The sequence below is a fragment of the Vombatus ursinus genome, unplaced genomic scaffold (genome assembly GCF_900497805.2).
Source record: "Vombatus ursinus unplaced genomic scaffold, bare-nosed wombat genome assembly UNPS02015255.1, whole genome shotgun sequence".
In the NCBI taxonomy this organism is placed as follows: Eukaryota; Metazoa; Chordata; class Mammalia; order Diprotodontia; family Vombatidae; genus Vombatus; species Vombatus ursinus.
In genome coordinates, this window is record NW_020955033.1 from 23302853 (window position 1) to 23323814 (window position 20962).

The following is a 20962-nucleotide window of genomic DNA, read 5'->3' on the forward strand; positions in this document are numbered from 1 at the left end:
TCTCTCTCTCTCTCTCTCTCTCTCTCTCTCTCTCTCTCTCTCTCTCTCTCTCTCCCAAACTCTTGGGAAATCTACCCAACGCTGCCTCCCACAAATTGTTTTCCACATATAAGTATCATCTCATTTGACAAATATTTGTCCCCTTTTTCTTGAACAAGTCAGAGAATCAAACCGCATGAAGATATTCCAAATGTCATAAAATCCATCTTTCTGCCTTCAGGCAAGATTTTGATAAGAGAGTGCTTAAACAGAGATGCCTCTGTGTGTTCTGTTTTAAATATTTCAAGACATCCAGAATTTTCCTCAGTAATTGCTTAATATTCTCTGCTAGAATCTCCTTCCTTATGATACAGTGATGTAGTAGAGTAGTAATGACCTAGGAGCCAGAAGACATGAGTTCATGTCCTTCTTCTGACATTTCTTAGTTTCGTGACCACTAGCAAACTGCTCAGTTTTTTTTAATCTGTAAAGTGGCTATAAAAACACCTGTAACATTTATCTCACAGGATTATTGTGAGGATCAAATGAGATACTATACACAAAACACTTCATATACCTTCAAGTAGTATATAAATGTCAGTTGTTATTATTATCATAATTTTTATGGCTAACCTAATTCTATCATTCTTAAATTTCATCACGTTTTTTCTTGGTATAACTTCAAAACAAATGTAGAGAGGGAGAGGGGCTTCCTATCATCCTTGTTTCCAATTCCCACCTCTTTCTCTCTGTCTCTCTGTCTCTCTCTGTCTCTCTGTCTGTCTCTCTCTCTTTACATATGTGTGTATGTATATATGTTTATTTATTATTAAAATTAACATTTCCTTAATGCTTCAATTTCATCACAAATTAGGTAGAGGGGCTTCTATTGCTCGTTTCTAATCCTCGCCTCTTCCTTCTCTCTCTCTCTCTATGTCTCTCTCCATATATACAAACACATACAACCATGTGCATATGTTTCTATACAAACATAAGTGACATTCGAAAGTCTTTATTAAGTCATATGGGCAGTTAGATGGAGCAGTGGGTAGAGCACCAGGCTTGGAATCAGAAGACTCATTTTCATGAGTTCAAATCTGGCTTCAGACACTTACTTGCTGTGTGATCCTGGACAAGTCACTTAACCCTGCTTGCCTCAGTTTCCTCATCTGTAAAATGAGCTGGAAAAGGAAATGCCATACCACTCCAGTATCTTTGCCAATAAAACTCCAGATGGGGTCACAAAGAGTAGGACATGACTGAAACAACTCAACATTTGAACATTAAGTCATATTCTCAGCATTTTCCTTAATTCCCTTCAAGAGTTAAATTTTAGGGACTATGAACAGGAAAATCTCCATACATCTTAGCTGCTGGGGAATTTTTTTAGGAACCAAGGACACAAACAACATAGAATTTTTTAATATTAATAAAATATTTAAGTAGAGTGATTTAGGTATGCAAAATTAAAACAGGACCAGAGAAAGGACTTAGGAATAATACAGGAAAATGAAGAAAAGAGATAAGATAATATCTTTTGAGACAAGACATAGCATTCAACAGAAACGCTTTTACAGAAGAGACCAAGGATGTGGTTTAGGATATCCCTTATAGACAGAAGGGAAACTATTGAGGGAAGGACTGAAATGTGATCCATTTTGTTTGGGTAGCCACAAGGAACATTATAGGAAATGAATGGCTGCCAGAGGAGAGTGTGATGTGGGAAGTGTTTGCAAGTGTTGGTTGGCTGGTTGGCTGGTTGGCTGGTTGGCTGAGGGATGGGGGTGGGGCATGCATGTTGAGGAGGAGAGTTGAAAGAAGGTGAGAGGATAAAGGGGACAGGTTCCAAGGTGTCACGAATATCTTAGGTATCTAAAGGAATTAAAAGCAAATAGGATAAAAAGAGGGAGAAGGAAAAGAAGGAAATAAAGCAAGTTTATATGTGGCCATAAACATAAGAACCATGTGCAAAATGACATACTGAAGAAAAGGGTAAGAGTAGGGATGTAGGTCTGAGAGGAAGACTCTAGCACTAGTTCATAACCCTCATAAAGAAAAAGGCTGTGCAGTCTAATGGGAAAGTGCCCTGGAACAGAGTGATACTGTGGGCTAGCCCTCACTGGAGACAGGGGAATGCCATGGGATCCCTTGAGATACTACATTTAGCCCAAGAGTTTTCAGAGCCTCTATGGTAAATTCATGGAATTTGGCCTTTGCAGTTACAAGCCTCCCACTAATGTTATTAATGGGATGCCTGCCATAGTTTGAAGCCAAACATGTCTAAAATTTGTCAAATTTTGCTGGGGAAGAGGCAAAAAATTATTTTTAAAGACTCCATAAGGAAAAAACTGTGCCATTTCTCTTTATTTTTAGAATTCAGCGTCCATTCCCAAGAAACATTTTTGATTGTGTTGCTACCAAGTATTAATGAACTGAGCTGGCAAGGTGCACAGGTAGATTGCAGTTTCAGAGGCATTTAAAAGGTCATAGATTTAGGGCTGGAAGGTGTCCTAAAAGCTACCAAGTCCCACAATCTCCTTTTACAGATGAGAAAATTGAGGCCAAGAGAGGTCAAGCAATTTGTCCAAGGTCACACAAGTTTAAATAAAAGAGATAGATTTTGAATAAGGTGCTCTGTCTCCAAATCCAGTGCTCTGTCCAGTAGACCTCTCTCATCCCTAATTATCTTCTCTATTAATGTCTGAATTTCTGCCATTAGGGAATCATTCCTTTCCAGGGGTGGGGAACCTGAGGCCTTGAAGCCACATGGGGCCCTCTAGGTTCTCAAGTGCAGTCCTTCCACTGACTCCAAACTCAGTGATGCAGGCCGAAGATTCCCCATCCCTGGAACTGTTAAGTAATAAATTCTGCCTAAAGGTCTAGAAGTGGCAATAACAAACTCACACCGAAATACTCCTTTAAGGCTTAAAATGTACTTTCTTCACAATAAACTTATGAATTAGGATCAGAGCTCTACAATTGAAAAATGTCTTAGAGAGATCAGCTATTCAAAGTCTCCCATTCTATATATCTAATCTAATCAAATCCAACAAGCCTTTATTAAACATCTATTATGTTCATGGCATTACCCTTAGTTTTAGGAATACGAAGGCAATCCCTGTATTTAAGAAGCTTACATTCTACTAGATGAAGAAACTGAGGCCTAGAGAGACAAAGTAACCCATATGATCTAAGCATCAGAGCCAGAATTTGAGCCCAGCTCTCCTAATACTAAGTCCTTTGCTCTTGCTAGTACACAGTACTGGTTTAGTAACATGTTAAGTCTCTAATAGGTAGGTACCAGATCTGTGATTTCACTTCTGTAAGGAATTCCCTATACCAGTGCAAGCCAGCACCTTTTCTGCAAACTCTTTTCTCAGAAATTTGCCTTGACCACTGAGAGATTAAGTAACGTGCCTAGAGTCACACAGCCAGTAAGTGCCAGAGGTCCTAATTCCTTTGCACGAATGAGCTCATCAGTTCATTTTCTCTCATTAAGAGTCAACATGGGGCAGTATGAGAGCATTGGATATCAAGAAGGGGAAGAAGGGCTGAAAAGGGATAAAGGGCACAGAATAGAGACATTAGAAAGCTCAAAACGAAATTCTCCTACCCACCATTCTGCCAAGAGTTGACTCTGTTCATAAATAGGAGTCTCTTATTTAATAACAGTTAACATTTAAATAGCTCTTTAAGGTTCACAAAGCCTACATATATTGCATATATTACCTTACATATATTACCAATCAGTCCATCAGCAAGCATGTATTAGTGTAAATGGGAATTAATTTCAGAGAGAAGTCATTAGCAATAGGGGGAGGGAACCAGCAAGACCTTCTTGCAGAACTAATGGAGACAATGGAGAGCATTCCAGGCGTGGGACAGATATCAAAAAGGAACAAAGTTTAGATGATGGAGGGTTCTGTGTGAGGAATGACAAGTAGGCCAGTGTCACATAAAGGGGAATAAAGTTTAAGAAGACTGGAAAGGTGGGAAGGGGCCAAATTGTGAAGGGCTTTAAAAGCTAAACAGAAGTTTTAATATTTGATCCTAGAAGTAATAGGAAACAACTGGAGTTTCTTGAGGAAGGGGTGGGATGTAGAGAGATAATTTTGACAGCTGAGTGGAGGATGGACTGAAATGGGGATCGATTGCCCCTGGGAGTACAAAGAGAAGGGTGTTACAATAGTATAAACATGAGGTAATGGAGGCTTGCACCAGAGAGGTAGATATGTGAGTGGAGAAAAGGGGACATATAAGAAAATTGTTATAAAGGTAGAAAGAACAAGACTTGGCAAAAATTAGCCATATAAGGTAAAGTGCAAGAATGACATGGAGGTTGCAAGGCTCAGTGACCAGGAAGATGGTGATGCCCTCAACAATAATAGGAAAGTTGGGAAAAGGGAAGAATTTTGAGGCAAAGATAGTGAGTTCTGTCTCAGACATGTTGAGTTTGAGATGTCTACAGAACATCCAGCTCAAGGTGTCAAATAGGTATTTGGTGATATGGGACTGTAGCTCAGAAGAGATACTAGAGATGGATATATGCATCTTGGAATCACCTGCATAGAAATAGTCATTAAACTGATGGGAATTGGTGAGATCACTTTGTGAGATAGTTTAGAAGGAGAACATCAGGGCTCAGGACAGAGCCTTAGAGGACACTCATAATTAATAGGAGTCACCTAGAGGAAGATCTAGCAAAAGAGCCAGAGAGGGGACCAGAATTGCCCCTTCCTGCCTCCTGTCTGGACTCCCCCAAGCCTTACCTTCATCTGCTCTTGCCTGCCGTGAGGTAGCCCTCCCAACATCATAGGACTCAACTTCTCTACCTGCTCCAAGACCGCAAAGAATGGCTTTGAATAATCACTTGCCTCCCTCAAAGACTTCTCTCTAAACACTGATACTCTGCTTAGACTCATTGCCCAATAGTTATCTTACTCCAACCTGGTTATACTCTCCCCATTTCAGTGATTTTGAGCACCAGGCTACCACTGAACATCCTCCTCTGTGTGTTCCCTTACCCCCATTCTTCTCAATCCTGCTTCCCAAATGTTCCACTCCAGATCCACCTGCTCTTCATCTGTGCTCTCTGGAATGTCTGTTCTATAAGTAATAAATTTACTTTAATCTTAAACCTTTTCCTTTCCTACTCCCTCCATGCTCTGGAGCTCTAACTGAGGTCTCCTAATGATACTCCTGTCCTCACTACCTTTTTCAGTACTGGTTTACTGGTCATAGGGTGGGGTGGGGTGGCAGGGGAGGAGGTGAAATACTCCCTGCTCCCCATTGCCACTTCCCGAATCTCCCTCTACCACAATTACTCAGTAACCTCAACTCTTTTTTTGGGTTGGAGAGGCAATTGGGGTTAAGTGACTTTCCCAGGGTATTTGAGGCCAGATTTGAACTCAGGTTTTCCTGACTCCAGGGCAGGTTCTCTATCCACTGTACCACCCTTAACCACTACTCTGTAAGATTCCTTTAATCCAAATTTATTGCCCAATCAAGATTCTAGCAGCTATCATTTACCAACCTCTAAGATACACTACTTTTTTCCTCAATGAGTTCAGTGCTTGGCTCACATGCAATCTTCACTTACTCCTGCCTTCATACTAGGAGACTTCAACATACGTATTGATGCTTCCTCGAACAGCCCAACTTCCTAATTCTTGAATCCACTCAGTTCCCATGACCTATTCCTCCACTCTACCTCAGCTACACACAGAGATGGTAATATTCTTGTTCTTACCATCATCCAAAAGTGTTCAACTCCCATGTTCATGAAATCTGAAATTCCCTTTTCTGATCATAATCTCTTATCATTCCATCACTGTGACTTCCAATTCCCCCACCCCTCAATTCTTTCTATAACTTCCATTCAGGCTACACTTTCTTTCCTTCCCTATCTTGATCCCTTGGTTGGCCATGCTCCATGAGTTTCTTTCTCTCCTTGTCCATCCCTCCACAATTTTCAGCTTTCTTTATGAGTTGTCCCCACCACCACCATTAGAATATCCTCTCCTTGAAGACAGAGACTGACTTTCATTTTTGCTTGTATCTGTATCCCTAGAATTTAGCACAGTTCTGGACCTATAGTAAGCACTTAATAAATGGTTGTTGTTTTCACTTCACTTAACTCTCCTACTATAACTGTTTTGGGTGGGTATCTTTGTTCCCCTTTCAATACACTGTTTTGACACAACAGACACTCCCCATCTAATATCCAAAGAATATCTCTCACTAAATACCTTCCCTACAAACAATTGAAAGAAAATCATCTAATAGGGTGATCACAATTGTTAGTATCATTTAAATATATATGCTCCTTATTTAAGGTCATATATGAATTGCTTTGTCACCCTAGGATAACAGAGTAGTGAACCTGAGAGAAATACAATGTCTTCAGCCTCATACAACTACCCTTTGGCTTTTTCCTTCTCTGTGGGTTCTATGAAATACTGCTATCTGAATCCACCAAATCACACACCACAGATGCTCTTAAATGAGGATTCTTTTTTTTCTCCTTTTCTTATCTTACCTCTTCCCCTACACACACACACACTCCATCACAATGCCTCCCTCTTGACTGCCTCTGTTTCTTTCCTTGGGTCTCTGCTTCTCTCCCTCTCCCTGCTTCTCTCTCTTCTGTCTATCCTCTCTCTCCAATCTCTTCTCTCCCTTCCCTTCTTTCTCATTCCTTTTCCCTCTATCTTTATTTTTCTATTCTCCTCTTTTCTCCCTCTCCTCTTCTTCTCTCCTTTCCTCTTTCTCTCCTCACCCTCTCCTTTTCCCTCTCCCTCTCTATTTCCTTCTCCTCTTCTTTCCTCTCTTCCTCGCATCCCCCACCTCTCCCTCCTTCATCCTTCCCTTCTCGTTCTTCCTGTCCCTACCTTTTTCCTTTCCTCCTCTCTCCTTCACTGTACATAACGATGCCTTAGCCAATAGCAATCACTTTTGTCCATCTGCCCCAGGTGGGCCCCTTCTCCAAAGCCCTAACCCAGCAATCTAGCTTTTTTGGTTTTGTTTTTTAATGAGGATTATTAACTGAGGCATCTGGTGGTACAGTGGATAGAGCGCTGGGCCTGGAGTCAGATAGGCCTGAATTGAAATTTGACCACAAACACTTATTAGCTGTGTGACCCTGGGCAAGTCACTTAAGCTCTGCCTCAGTTTCTTCACCTGTAAAATTGGGGATAATAATAACGCCTACGTTGCAGGGTTATTATAACAATAATCAGATGAGATATCATTTATTTTTTAAATCATTTAGCATAGTGCATGGCACATAGTAGGCACTATACAAATGATTATTCCCTTTCCTTCCCTCCCACCTCCATTTATGTCATAGACCACTTTGACCATCTGGTGAAGCCTATGAATCCCTTCTCAAAATATTTTAAATGCATATAATAAAATGCATAGCATTACAAAAGAAACTAATTCCATTGAAATAAAGATATAATTTTTCCCTTTCAAATTCATAAACCCCCTGAAAGCTATCCACAGACCCCCGTATCAATGAACCCCAAGCTAAGGACCTCTACTCTAAACAGACTCAATCCAGTATTTCTTAAAGCATCATTCTTTTTCCATTAAACCTTACTAAAGGTAGATGTCTGAACTTAGTTTTACTAGGCACAAATTGGAGACAACCATCTCCCTTGAGCTGTTCAAAGCCAATGAACAGGCAGTCTCCATAAATATGTGTGTCATGCTTAGTCCCAATAGTGGGCAATTTATTGGATTATTCCTACATTGGCACATTGCTGTTTAATTTTCCTAATTAGAAGTTTCCAACACATCAAAAGAGTATTAAAACAAAACAGAACAATTAGCTTTCAGGGCAAAAGCATAAACACAGATCCATCTGATCTTATGCCAAGTTCAATAAATGGCATTTTGAATAGGTTACTAAACCTTAGTGAATGTAGTAGCCCTTGGTTAAATAAATAGAATGGAAGTCCAGTCTCCCAGGTTAGTTGCACTATTAGCTGATGAAATAGATAAACTAATTGTTGTTAGAAAGAGTAAAGAGAGACTCTCCACCAAGGATCTACCAAAATTTTCCCCAAAATACAAATTCAATTAGCTGATATTCAGTACAGCCAATGGACCATATTAATTTAAACCAACAGGAAATTTACAAGAAACCCTATAAGACTTTATGACAGGCAAAAGGGCTCTAAAGACGTTCAGTGTGTGGAGTAGCCCTCCCTTTCAGATTCACCTCATTCAGTGTTTCTTTTGTGGGATACTCCATTAATTCATGGTATAATTTTCACTAGACTAGCCAACAAGGAGATTAGTTTCAGCTTGAACAAAGATCACGGAACTGAGAGAACCACGTCAAATCATAGTTGCAATCTGATCCATTGGAACTCCCAGATTTGGGGGATAGGGCAAATCGTGAGACTAAGTTTCATGAGATGACTTCGGAGTGTTTTTGAATGTATTTCACAAGATTATTTCTCATTGGTATCAATCAAGGCCAGGGTCCATAAGGCCAGGGCTGTCAAGGAAAAGAATGTTTATTGCAGACTTCAATAACAAAAAAAAAAATCTTTGCCAATTAAAGAGCACAGTTTATGACTAGTCAGATTTAGTAAAGAATGGTGAAATGAATAGTGATGATGATAATGATCAAGAATATTCCCTACCAAAAACAGAGTCATTGAATCATCTGATGAAATGCATAAATGGGAAGGAAGTTCAAAGGGAAACATAAAGAGGGAAGCTTTGAAATAACGTGTTGAATTTATTATAAACTTTTTAAAAAAGCAAACAATACATAGCAGCAAGTTCCAGTTTTCCATACAATTTTCTTCTATTCTTCATATATAAAGATGTTCTCTCTTTTGTGTGTATATAACTCAGAATAAAAATTTTGTTTACAATATCTTTAAAAAAGAACACTCTCTACCTCCTGGTAGAGAGGTAATGGATTTGTAGATTTGTGGTACAGAGTTAGACTAGCTTTTCAAACATAGACAATGTCTGGATTTGTTTTGCTTAATTATGTTTGTTACAAGGCTCTGATTGGGGGGAGGAATTATTTCTAATGGAAGGAGAATTGGGTAGAAATAAGGCAAGTAGTAACAATGATACCCAAAAAAAGTAGAAAAAAAAAGAAAAGGAGATCATTGAAATTTTTTTAACTTAAAAAAGTAGATAGAAATTCAGAAGGAGACACAGAGCTATGTACTTTTCAAAAATAACAAACTTAGTAATGAAGAGTCATAGTTCAGTTCATATATAATGCTATTTAAGCATCAGGAAACAGCTGAGTGGTATAGTGGTGGCTAAGGTGCTACATCTAGTGTCTAGAAGACATGAATTTAAATCTTGTCTCAAAAATTTAGTAGCTGTGTGACCCTGAGCAAGTTAATTATCTGTTTCCTCATCTGTAAAATGGGCATAATAATAGCATCACCCTTTGGGTTGCTATGAAGATAATATGAGATATATTTATAAAGTACTTTACTAATCTTAAAGTACCTTATAAATGCTAGTCATTATGTTCTTTGTTGATAGAAGTGTTTATGTTTGTTGGTGTTTGTCAAGTTCAGACTAACCAAAAATCACAATTTTTTTTTGAAATGAATAGTGAAAAGTGTAAAAAAAAATGTTGTGTCAACAACACTAGCCATAAAATCAACGATTCAATTTTTGGTCACGTCAAGTGAATAAGTAACTTACCTGTCCCAGATCTAGGGTAACATTGACTTTGTTGTACTGCAGGCCCAAAGACAGAGGAGGGCTTTGCCACCAACGTTCCGTCCCATCAATTGCATTTGTTATTGGGTGAGCTTTATTGGGATCCCCAGAGTTACAGTAGTCACAATACTGGCCCTGAAAAAAAATAAAACCAAAGTTTTATTTTTTAACTTTACTTTTTTCATAGTAACAGAAACAGTAAGGAAAAAAATGGAAAGCAGAGAGCTTTCTAGGGCTTAGCATTATAAGGTATATCATAACATGCACTGAAAAAGCAGGATTATAGATGACTAGAGCTGGAAACGAACTTTAATATTATCAAGTCTAATATTCATTTTCTTGTTGTTCCATTATTTTTCAGTCATGTCCAACTCTCGATGATCCCATTTGGGGTTTTCTTGCAAAGATTCTGGAGTGGTTTGCCATTTCCTTCTCCAGCTCATTTTACAGATGAGGAAACTGAGGCAGACCGTGTTAAGTGACTTGCCCAGGGTCACACAGCTAGTCAGTGTCTGGGGCCAGATTTGAACTCAGGAAGACTCATCTTCCTGACTCCAGGCCCAGTGTTCTAACCACTATGGCCGCTTAGTTGCCCCAGTACTCATTTTCCAGATGAAGAAATAAAGAAATAAAGTCACAGCTGGAGCTCAAACCCAGTGCTCTTGAATGCAAGTCCAATGGTCATGACATCACACTGATTGTTTAAATTTCATTGAAGTTTATGAAATATCATTTTCAGTCAATCAATCAATAAACATTTATTATGTGACAGGCACTTTCCTAGCCACTGGGGACACAGAACCCAAAGTAAAAGGGAAGATAACATGTACACATATAAGTACATACACAAAAAATATAAAATGAATATAAAGTCATTTGAAAGGTGCAAGTTTACTAGTTAGCAGGTGGGAGAAGGGGATCCAGAAAGGTTTCCCCTTTACACAGAAGGTGGTGCTTGAGCTAAATCGTAAAGGAAACCAGGTATTCAAAGAGGTATGAGGACAGCTGATCCAAAGGCATGAAGAGAAATGAAGAACAACGCATAAGCCAGACTGCAGAATGTAAGGAGAAGAGCAATGTTCTGTTAGAAGTCTAGAAGGGTAGGAAGGGGAGAGATGGTGAAGACCTTCAAATGTCAAACATTGGAGTTTACACTCTTGATTCTAGAGGGAATAGAGAGACACTGCAGCTTACTGAGCAGGGTAGGGTGACGTGATCAGATGTGAACTTCAGGAAAATCACTTTGGCAGCTACACGGAAGAGAGATTGGAGAGATGAGAGGCAATATTCTAGGTGAGAGGGGATGAGGGTCTGAAATAGAGTGAGTAGAGAGAAAGGGGACATATGTGAGAGATGGTGTAGAGTCAGAAATGATGTGACGGGACACCTAATTGGAATGTGGGGTGAGTAAGAGTGAGAAGCTAAGGATGACATCTAGGTGACCGGAAAGATGGTGGTCCTGCAGACAATAGCAGGGAAGTCAGAGTCAGTCAACAAACACTTATTAAGTGCCTACTATGTTTCAGGCACAGGGAAGCTAGGCAGCACAGCAGATGGAGTGCCAGGCCTAGAGTCAAGAAGACTCATCTTCCCAAGTTCAAATCTGGTTTCAGACACTTATTAGTTGTATGACATGGACAAGTCACTTAACCCTGTGTGCCTCAGTTTCCTCATCTGTAAAATAAGCCAGAGAAGGAAATGGAAAACCACTCCAGTATGTTTGCCAAGAAAACCCCAAATGGGGTCACGAAGAGTCAGACATAACTGAAAATGACTGAACAACAACAGCAAACGTTTCAGGCACTGATAAGTGCTAGAGATACAAAGAAAGGCATGACAGTCCCTGCCCTCAAGGAACTCACAATCTAATGAGGGTTGGGGGAGAAACCCATAGAAAGAAGCTGAAGAGGGTGGGGGAGGACCCAGAATGTGAGCATGATGAACTCCTGCAGTTGAGAGCAGAAATGATCTCAGGAGGTATGAATTTCAGATTTAATTTCATCTTGCAGAATGAGTTTTTGGAGATCATGAAGTCCAGGAAAGTGTATGGGAAGGAAATGAGGAGGTGAATTCCCTGCTTGTCCTCCTTAACTGGTAGAGGGGTAGGGGGTGAACTGTTCAATGTTCAACCTCCACCCACTCCAATCAGAGGGAGGGAGAGGTTGGGGAGAAAGGTGTGTTTGGAAAGAAAGACATTGAGTTCTGTTTTGGATATGAATTAGATGCTTACAGAACATTTAGTTAATAAATACCCACTGGAGAGGCTCTGGATGGAGCAGTGGGTAGAGCACCAGCCCTGGATTCAGGAAGACCTGAGTTCAAATCTAGCTTCAGACACTTGACACTTACTAGCTGTGTGACCCTGGGCAAGTCACTTCACCCCACTGCCTCACAAAAAAAAAAAAAGAAAAATAAATAAATATCCACTGGAGAGCTGGTGATGGGAAACTGAAATTTGGGAGAGAGACAAGGATGTATACCTAATTTTGAAAGTCATCTGAATAAAAATGTCCACTGAACCCATGGGGGTTGATGAGGTAACAAAAGAAAAGAGTGTAGAGGGAAAAAAAGTAAAGGACCTAAAAGAGTGGGCATGACATGGATGAGAAATCAGCAAAAAATGTTTAAAGGATTCAGGTGACTTTTGAGCATTTCAGTCTTGTGTAATGGTTTTTTGCCATGTCTATATAAATTTTGAAAGACATGCAGAGTTCTAAGAAATTACTATTATACTTGGGGCACAGAAATGTTTTAATATGTGACAATAGTTTGCCTTATTACATTGACTCTGGCATTGATTAGAGCCTAATTCTTTGCTTCTGTTGCTTAATTAAATTGAACTTTTCAAGTTTTAATTGCAAACTATTACTCTTCTTCAAAGCTGAACATAAGTCTTTGCTTAACTCTTTAGTAGTATCTGAATTGGGCTTTAAGACACTGCTTTTCCTCAATGGATACAGCACTGGGCCTAGAGTCAGGAAGACCTGAGTTCAAATGTGGCCTCAGATACTCACTAGCTGTGTGAACCTGGGCAAGTCATTTAATACTGTTTGCCTCAGTTTACTCATCTGTCAAATCAGCTGGAGAAGGAAATGGCAAAGCACTCCAGGACCTCTGCCAAGAAAACCCTCTATGGGATCATGAAGAGTCAGATATGACAACAACTGATAGATTTCAGGTATAAGGCATTCATTCAGCTCTGACTCCATGGGGCCATACTTGTTTACCTTGGCCATTTGTCTCCCTCTGTCATGTTGCTATCCCACCCTCCAAAGCAGATCTCCAGAGACCATGCTCAGGAGGTGCTAAGCCACTGAACTAGTAATTCTCTGGGACTGGGCTTCCTCACCCTGGTCATTTTCCAGTCTGCAGCTGCTCATATCCTTACCGGCGCACAGCCCGATTCCAGTTTTCCAAATCTCAATCTGAGAGCTATAATAGAACGAATGCTACCATTGCCTCTCAAAAAATGGGACAATTGAATGCCCTGTTGTTCCAATCATCATCCCTGTGACTTTCTGAATCTTAGAATTTCAGATTTGGAAAGAATCTCATCAACCATCTAATCTCAGACCAAAACACCCGTCCCTGGTCATCACTTCCATTGTTCTCCCCCCTTTTAGAGTGGAAGCTCCTTAGGCGCAGGCACTACCTCACTCTGTATATCTATCCTCAGTGCTTGGCCTTCTTACTGGGCACATAGCAAGGGTTAATATAAATGCTTTCTCATCCACTCATTCCTGTACCAGAATGTTGTTCTCTTGGGATATTATTACCAAATATGACATGGTGAACATTTTTGTCTATAGTCTCTCCAGCAGTTTGTTGGGGTGGAAAATTTCCTGTTGAACAGCCCTTTTGGTACTTTTCACCTTGCTAGCAACTTCATAGACTCAAAGTTAAAAGTAACCTCAGAGTTCATCCAGTCAGGCCAGTAAATAATAATAATAGCATTTATACAGCATCTCCTATGTGCCACTCATACAAATATTACAAATAGTGCTTTACAAATTTTTTTTACAAATACTGTCTCATTTAAGCCTCACAACAACCGTGGGAGATAGATGTAATTTTGATCCCCACTTTTCAGTTGAGGAAGATGAGGTTAAGTGACTTGCCCCAAATCACACAGGTGATAAGTATCTGAGGCTGCATTTGAACTCAGGTCTTTCTGATTACAGGCCCAGCACTCCATCTCCTCTGCACCGCCTAGCTGTCCCTGTTGTTGTTGTTCAGTTATTTCAGTCATGTCCAACTCTTCATGATCCCATTTGGGATCTTCTTGTTAAAGATACTGGAGTTTGACATTTGCTTCTCCAGCTCATTTTACAGGCGAGGAAACTGAAGCAAACAGGGTTAAGTGACTTGCCCAGGGTCACACTAGGTAGTAAACGTCTGAGGCTGGATTTGAACTCATGAAGATGAGTGTTCCTAATTCCAAGTCCGGTGCTCTATCTACCTAGCTGCCCCTACGTAAATAGAAATTTCTCTAGCATGTCCCTGACAAATAGTCATCCTTACCCTCTTGAAGACTTCCATTGAAAAGGATGACAGCATCATACACCTGGAGCTGGAAGAGGCCTTAGGACACCATCTTGTCCAACCCCCTCATTTTCTAGATGAGCAACAGAGGTGTAGAAAGATTAAAGCTATTAAGTGAGACAGAAGTTACTACCTCCCACAGCAGCCAATTCCACTTCTTTGACAGCTTACAGGCTCTTTTGAGTTTCAAAGACTGATTGCATAAAGGTCTAGTGATCCAAAGGAGTGATTTTAAGCTAGTATGTGACCAGTAGCTCTCATCCATTTCATAATACATTTTTGTGGGACTGGATTCTCATTCTGTCTTTAGACATTTATCTGTCTCAGACACAAAAATTAGGGACACACTTCCATTAACTATTTCTCAAATTCCCAAAGCGCTATCAATGGCTTGGTATAAGACTGATGTTATTATTTTGTTGCTATTCGGCCATTCAGTCGTGTCTCACTCTTCCTGACCCCATGGGCAAGTCCATGGGGTCTTCTTGGCAAAGATACTGGAGTGGTTTGCTATTTCTTTTTTCTAGTGGGTCCCCATTTTACAGATGAGAAACTGAGGCAAATGGGGATTAAATGACTTGCTCAGGGTCCGCAGCTAATAAGTATCTGAGCCTGGGTTTGAATTCAGATCTTCCTGGTCCCAGCTCCAGTGTTCTATCTGCCAAGCCACGTAGCTGTCCCCTGATGTTATAATAGAGTGCCTGCTTTGTGAGTATTCAACCCAATGGCACCTGAACATTGGCTGTTTTTTCTATTAGCTCTTTCCTGCTGATCACTTATTTCTATTTAACGAAGGTGGAGACGTCCTTCACATTTGAAAGGTGCGTGGATTTACATCCAGCTGGAAACACTTCTATTCCAGAAATGTCAACGTTGGCACCCTTTCAGATATTAATGTATTTCTCTACCTATCTCAAACATTCACTATCAATATGAGTAATGAATATTACATTATGCAAATATGCCTTTCCTTTTTGTCTACATAAGAAAAAACTACACAGGTTTATACTAGGCTTCCATGGCTAGCCAGGTAAACAGATCTCTCTGAACAATTTAAAAATAGTTTAGAAGTAAAAGGATTATTGTAGAGCCTGAAGCTGAGAGTTTCCAACCCCTCTTCCCTTGTTTGACTGTTGCTTCATAGTAATTGTCCCTGAATACAGTTATATATACTATTTTTAGACAGTACTTATGAGTCCTAGTGATTTTGTTAGTGTAGAATATTCCCAGTAAGGGGGCTCCAATTGTGTAATGAAAGTAAAACAAAACTTTTTAAGTAGCACTTTATTTTTTCCAATTACATGCAAAGACAATCTTTAACATTCTTTTTTAATAAGATTTGAGTTCCAAATTTTCTCTCTCCCTTCTTTTCCTCCCTCCACCCTAAGATGGTAAGCAATTTGATATAGGTTATATATGTGTAATCATGTAAAGTCTATTTCCATATTAGTCAAGTTGTGAAAGAAGAAACAGTTTGCAAAAAAAAATTACAGTTAAAACTTTTTAATATGTGTTAAATGAATGCAAGATTCTTGAAAAAGACATTTTTTCTAAATCAATGTTATTTAACTTTTTATGGTCCCAAACACACACACACACACACACACACACACACACTGCAGACACATCCAAACTTGCCTTGGCACAACTAGAGACCAAAATAATCAAAAGGAGACAGTGACCATAATAGCAGATACAAATTAGTATATGGAAGTGGGGAGCCGTGACAATGCAGAAAGCAGATTCTAGATGAGGAGACCGTTGAAAAGATTATACGTATGTGACTATGACAAGAAAGAAAGAGAAATTAAGGAGATGCAAGGAGAGCATATACAAAGCCAAACCAGGCAACAAAGCATAAGAAGGTAAATACTCATAAGATCTAGGATTTCATCAGGATAGGGAGCTCATATATTCCTAACTCGAAGCCCAGCCCTTGAACCACTCACACATTCTGCTCCAATAGTCAACGTAATAGCTAAACCTTAATAACATTAGCTCAAATTAAGAATTGCAGAGGGGCTGGCCACGCCTGAGGGGATCCTTGAGCTGGCTGAACGGGAGGTGGGGAGAGAGAAAAAGAACAGAGAGAGAGAGGTGGAAGAGGAAAGTGAGAAAGAAAAAAGGAAAGAGAGAATGGGAGAGGGAGTAAGGAAGATGGAGCGAATGGGAGAGAAAGAGGGAATGGGAGGGAGAGGAAGAGAGAGAATGGGAGAGAATGAGGGAAAGAGAAAATGGGAGAGGGGGAGAGGAAGAGGGAGAGAAAAATTGGAAGAGAGAGGAGGGGAGTGGGAGAGAAAGGAAGAAGGAGAGATAGAATGGGAGAGGAGAGAGAGAATGGGAGAGGGAGAGAGGAAGAAGGAGAAAGGGAATGGGAGAGGGAGAGGAAAACGGAGAGGAAGAGGGGAAGAAGGAGAAAAAAAGAGAAGAAATGTGAGTTGATAAGAAAGAAGTGGATGGAACAGAGGCTCTATGGGTGGGAAGGACCCAGACAAAAAGTCAGTAGATGGGACAAATTGACTCTAAGTAGAAAATCAGCTTTCAAAGAGACCTTCATATAATCCTTAAGGGTATATGACATAAAATGCCATTTGAATTTTGAATTCTGAACTACCATATCTACCTAGGACCTTGTCTCAGTGGTTCCTGGCTCAGCTGCTTGGTACTTGTAAGTCCTTTGACCTTTCTGGTCCTCAGTTTCCTCATCTGTAAAATGAAGTGTTGGACTGACTAAAGGATCTCTAAGGTACCTTTCAGCACTGAATCCGTATGATACTGCTACGATCCTATGATACTGCTCTGGCCTTCAACCACTGTCCCAATCCTAGCTGCCAATACTCTTTCTCATCCCCCACCCCTGCCCCCAAACATACACACCCTGCATCACAACCGTTTTTCTTCAAACTTGAGTTTATACATATCATTCTCCTGCATTGAACTTTGACCTAATAATAAGAAACTAGTCAACACTAGTCTTCCTGTGCCAGGAAGACAGGAAAAATATTGAAGCAAAAGTTCTATAGGAATAATTTATCAAAATGCAGTCAGGAACTCTGATTTTCCTTGAACTGATTTAAGTGTGTTTTGGCAACAGTGAAGTGGTACTTTCTTTTGCCCAAGAAAAATGAATCCTTCAGAAGATTATATAATCAATGCCAAAAACTACTCTAAACTGAAGAGCCCCAAACAATTTCTAGTAAAATAAAAAGAAAAAAATTAATTCCAAGAAACACTGTTATATGGAAACTTTGGATAATCACAGGGACTTTATTATTTTTTTTCTTTTTTAAAAAATTTTGGGTGGATGGGATCAAAAAAAATTTTTTTAATAAAAAAAATTGTTTTCCTCCTACCTTTTACATTTGCTCACTCGGACACAATGTCTCAGAGGAAATACTTAAACAAAAGTCCAAATTCAGTCAGGTTCTGGGCCCAGAAGGCCACAAGCCAGCCCTGAAAAAAATCAAAAAGTAGATCTGGAAGTGAAACATCCCCTAGTTGCCTAACAGAAATGATAGAAACTCAGGCTTCACTTCTCGTGACCTTCTCCTGAGATGTTCATGGGAATTCATATTTGTGTGAAAACCCTGAGTGTCTGAGGATGACCTTCATAGAGAGGCCTAATGAGTGTGCAGCCTACTGGGATGCCAACAGTAGAGAATGAGCACTGAAGGAATGTTTTATAAATTGCAAACGTCACTAAATTTTTTTAAAGAAAACTCAAGGAACCATGTGATATGAAAAGAGTCCATGAACAGTTCAGGCAGGCAGATGACTTTATGCATTTCCAAAGGGATCCACAGATGGGATGAAGGTCCAACTAATATGGCCCCCATTACCTGAGAGGATGCAATTTGTCCTCACCTCTCCCTCAATTATGAGCTTCCTCTGGCGTCTGCAGGGCATGGGTTGTGCGTGTGGTGTGTAGGCAAAAGGGGGAAAGGACTTTGTGTAGCCAGCATTAATTCACCCCATCCCACCTGCAGCAGTGAAAGATAGCTGTAGGCAAGAGGCAGGAGTAGAGTAATAGAGGAAATAACAGGTGGCTACCAATGTAGAGTGGGAGCTAAATGGTGCAGTGGATAGAGCATCTGGCGTGCAGACTCATTTTTGTGAGGTCAAATCCAGCCACAGACACTTACTAGTTGTGTGACCCTGCACAAGTCATTTCATCCTATTTGCCTCAGTTTCCTCAACTGTAAAATGAACTGGAGAAGGAAATGGCAAACTACTCTTGTATCTCTGGCAAGAAAACCCCAAACGGGGTCACAGAGTCGAACATGACTAAAAATGACTCAACAACAACAACAAACCATAGCAAAAGGAGAGGTGCCTTGGGTGTGTTCTGTACCCCTAGGACTTTCTGAATATTGCTTTTAGCCTGTTGATGTACAAATGCAATGGGGGCTAAAAGGGGGGAAATGATACAACTCATATAAATGAAGGACTAGATTGCCCTAAAGAATAATCCAGAATTTGCCTTATGGCATATGGAGTCACCTGCCCTTATGGGGTGCTGGAACCCATGATCATTTTAATGACATTCACCTAAACTAAAATAATACTCATTTGCAATACATTCTGGCTAAAGCCCCACTATGCATTTTTTCCTTAGAAACTGAAGGCTTACCATACATAGGCCACTGCAGTGTAACACTGACATAACCTTCTCCTTTCACTTTATTATTTAAGCCTGTGTGCATTGCCATTCTATTCTGTGCATTGCCACATCAAATAACCCCATCTTACATTTGGCCCTGGCTTGAAACAGAGAAGGCATGGAATAGTGATTATGTGATATGCCAAACACCTGCTCAAGGCCAGATGTGGGGAACGAGACCCAGGCTTAAGAGAACAAGTGCACAGTCTGGACCAAGTTCCATTGTCCTGATGACACGCAGTGAACTCCTGAGTGCATTCACATTTCACGAAGATCATCCCTCAAACATCCCATGAAATATCACTATGCGCCTCCCCACCTCCGCATAACAACATAAGGATTAGCAAAGTTTCTGGAGTTTGTCTCAGACGGGCAGGGCTAAAATGAGCGCTCCTAATCATCTGGAGCTCTGACAAGGTAAGGAAGATTCCAGGGTTATTGCAATCTCAACACTGCACTCTTTCTTTGGAAAGGCTTTGTGTTTTGAAGATACACATTTTTTTTGTATTTTGTATTATTGCATTTTGCAAAGAGGCAGAGTAGATACATGAGCTGAATGTGGTATAATTTCATCAACTATCTTCACTATCTGTTCCTGGGCAAATAATTTACCCCCTTTGAGGCTCAGTATCATCATCTGTAAGATAGGGAAAACAACAATAATAGTAATAATATGTCCCTTGCGTGCACACTCAGGCATTCTTGATTAACCAATGAACTTAATGGGAAAGAAGAGTTTCTCCATTACAAGTAATGATTGCTAGCTTTTGGATAAATATTGTGGATCATAGAAAGAGAGGATTTTTTATATTTGTGGTTTTTTTGGGGGGGGGGCTAAGCAATGGGGTTAAGTGACTTGCCCAGAGTCACACAGCTAGTGAATGTTATGTGTCTGAGTCCACATTTGAACTCAGGTCCTCCTGAATCCAGGGCCTCTATCCTAGCTGCCTCCAATATACTTGTGTTTTTTTAACTCATTTTTAACATCAGCAAGCGCTGTATTTTGTCAGAGGATTTTTCTGGATCTATTGATATGAGATTTTTTTGGTTTTGTTATTTATATGATTAAAAGGATAATTGTTTTCCTAATGTTGAACTAAATTGCGCTCGTGGTAAAAAAAATTAAATTTGTTTACATGGAATAATTTTTTAGACATAATGATACAAAGGTAGCATGGCATAGTGCAGAGTCAGAACTGTTTTGTCGGAACAGAATGAGAACTACTTGAGTTCTCCCCCTTCTGACATATATTGGCTGTGTGACTCTAGGAAAATCACTTAAACTGCCAGTGCCCCAGGCAACTCTCAGGAAATATAAGTTACGGAATAGTTGCTTATCTATGTTGCTAAAAGTTTCTCCACTGGGAGTTTCTAACATAGATGAAATCACAAATCTGCTCCCTTCTCCAAATGCTATTGTTTCTTTGGTAAACATTTTATCTGAATGTTTTGCATAAACATTCATAAATTAATTTTGCTCAATAGTTGTCTTTCTCTGCTTTATCTCACCTTGTTTTGGTCCTTATAGGCCATATCTGTTTCATAGAAGGAACTTGGTAGAGTGTTTTCTTTCTCTATTAATAGAATAGTTAACATAATATTCAGATTAATTTCCATCTTAATATTTTATAGAATCTGATTCATCTAAATTCATCTGATCTAGGATGGTTTTTTCCCCCCTTTTTGGCAGTTTATCTACGGCTTACTCAATTTCTTCTTGTGAGATTGGATTTTTTGTCATCTCTATTTCCTAACTTGTTCATTTGAGTATTTTAAAAATATTCCAGTAGGAGAGTGAACATGACACAGTACACAGAAAGCAGGTCTTAGAGTCAGGAGGAGTTGGGTTCAGGTCCTGCCTCTGACACAAACTGGCTGTGTTACCCTATACAAGTCACTTAACCTCTCAGTGCCCCAAGCAATTCTCTAAGACAAGAAGTGGCAGAGTAGTTGTTGATCTGTACTGTTAGAGGAGTTTCCTTACTAGAAGTACACTATACCAATGAAATAGCAACTTTAGACTAAAAGGAAAAAAGAAGTATTTGTATATATGACTAAAAACCCTAC

General features: G+C 39.8%; 1 protein-coding gene across 1 annotated transcript in view; it reads right to left on the reverse strand.

Annotated features, from left to right (window-relative positions):
* The window catches only part of LOC114031802 (laminin subunit alpha-3-like), a 325671-nt gene that overhangs the window by 289171 nt on the left and 15538 nt on the right, over positions 1-20962 (reverse strand). Inside the window, exon 2 of the mRNA XM_027846940.1 lies at positions 9676-9828. Within this exon, the coding sequence (XP_027702741.1) occupies positions 9676-9828 (153 nt within the window). The remainder of the gene's footprint in view (positions 1-9675; positions 9829-20962) is intronic.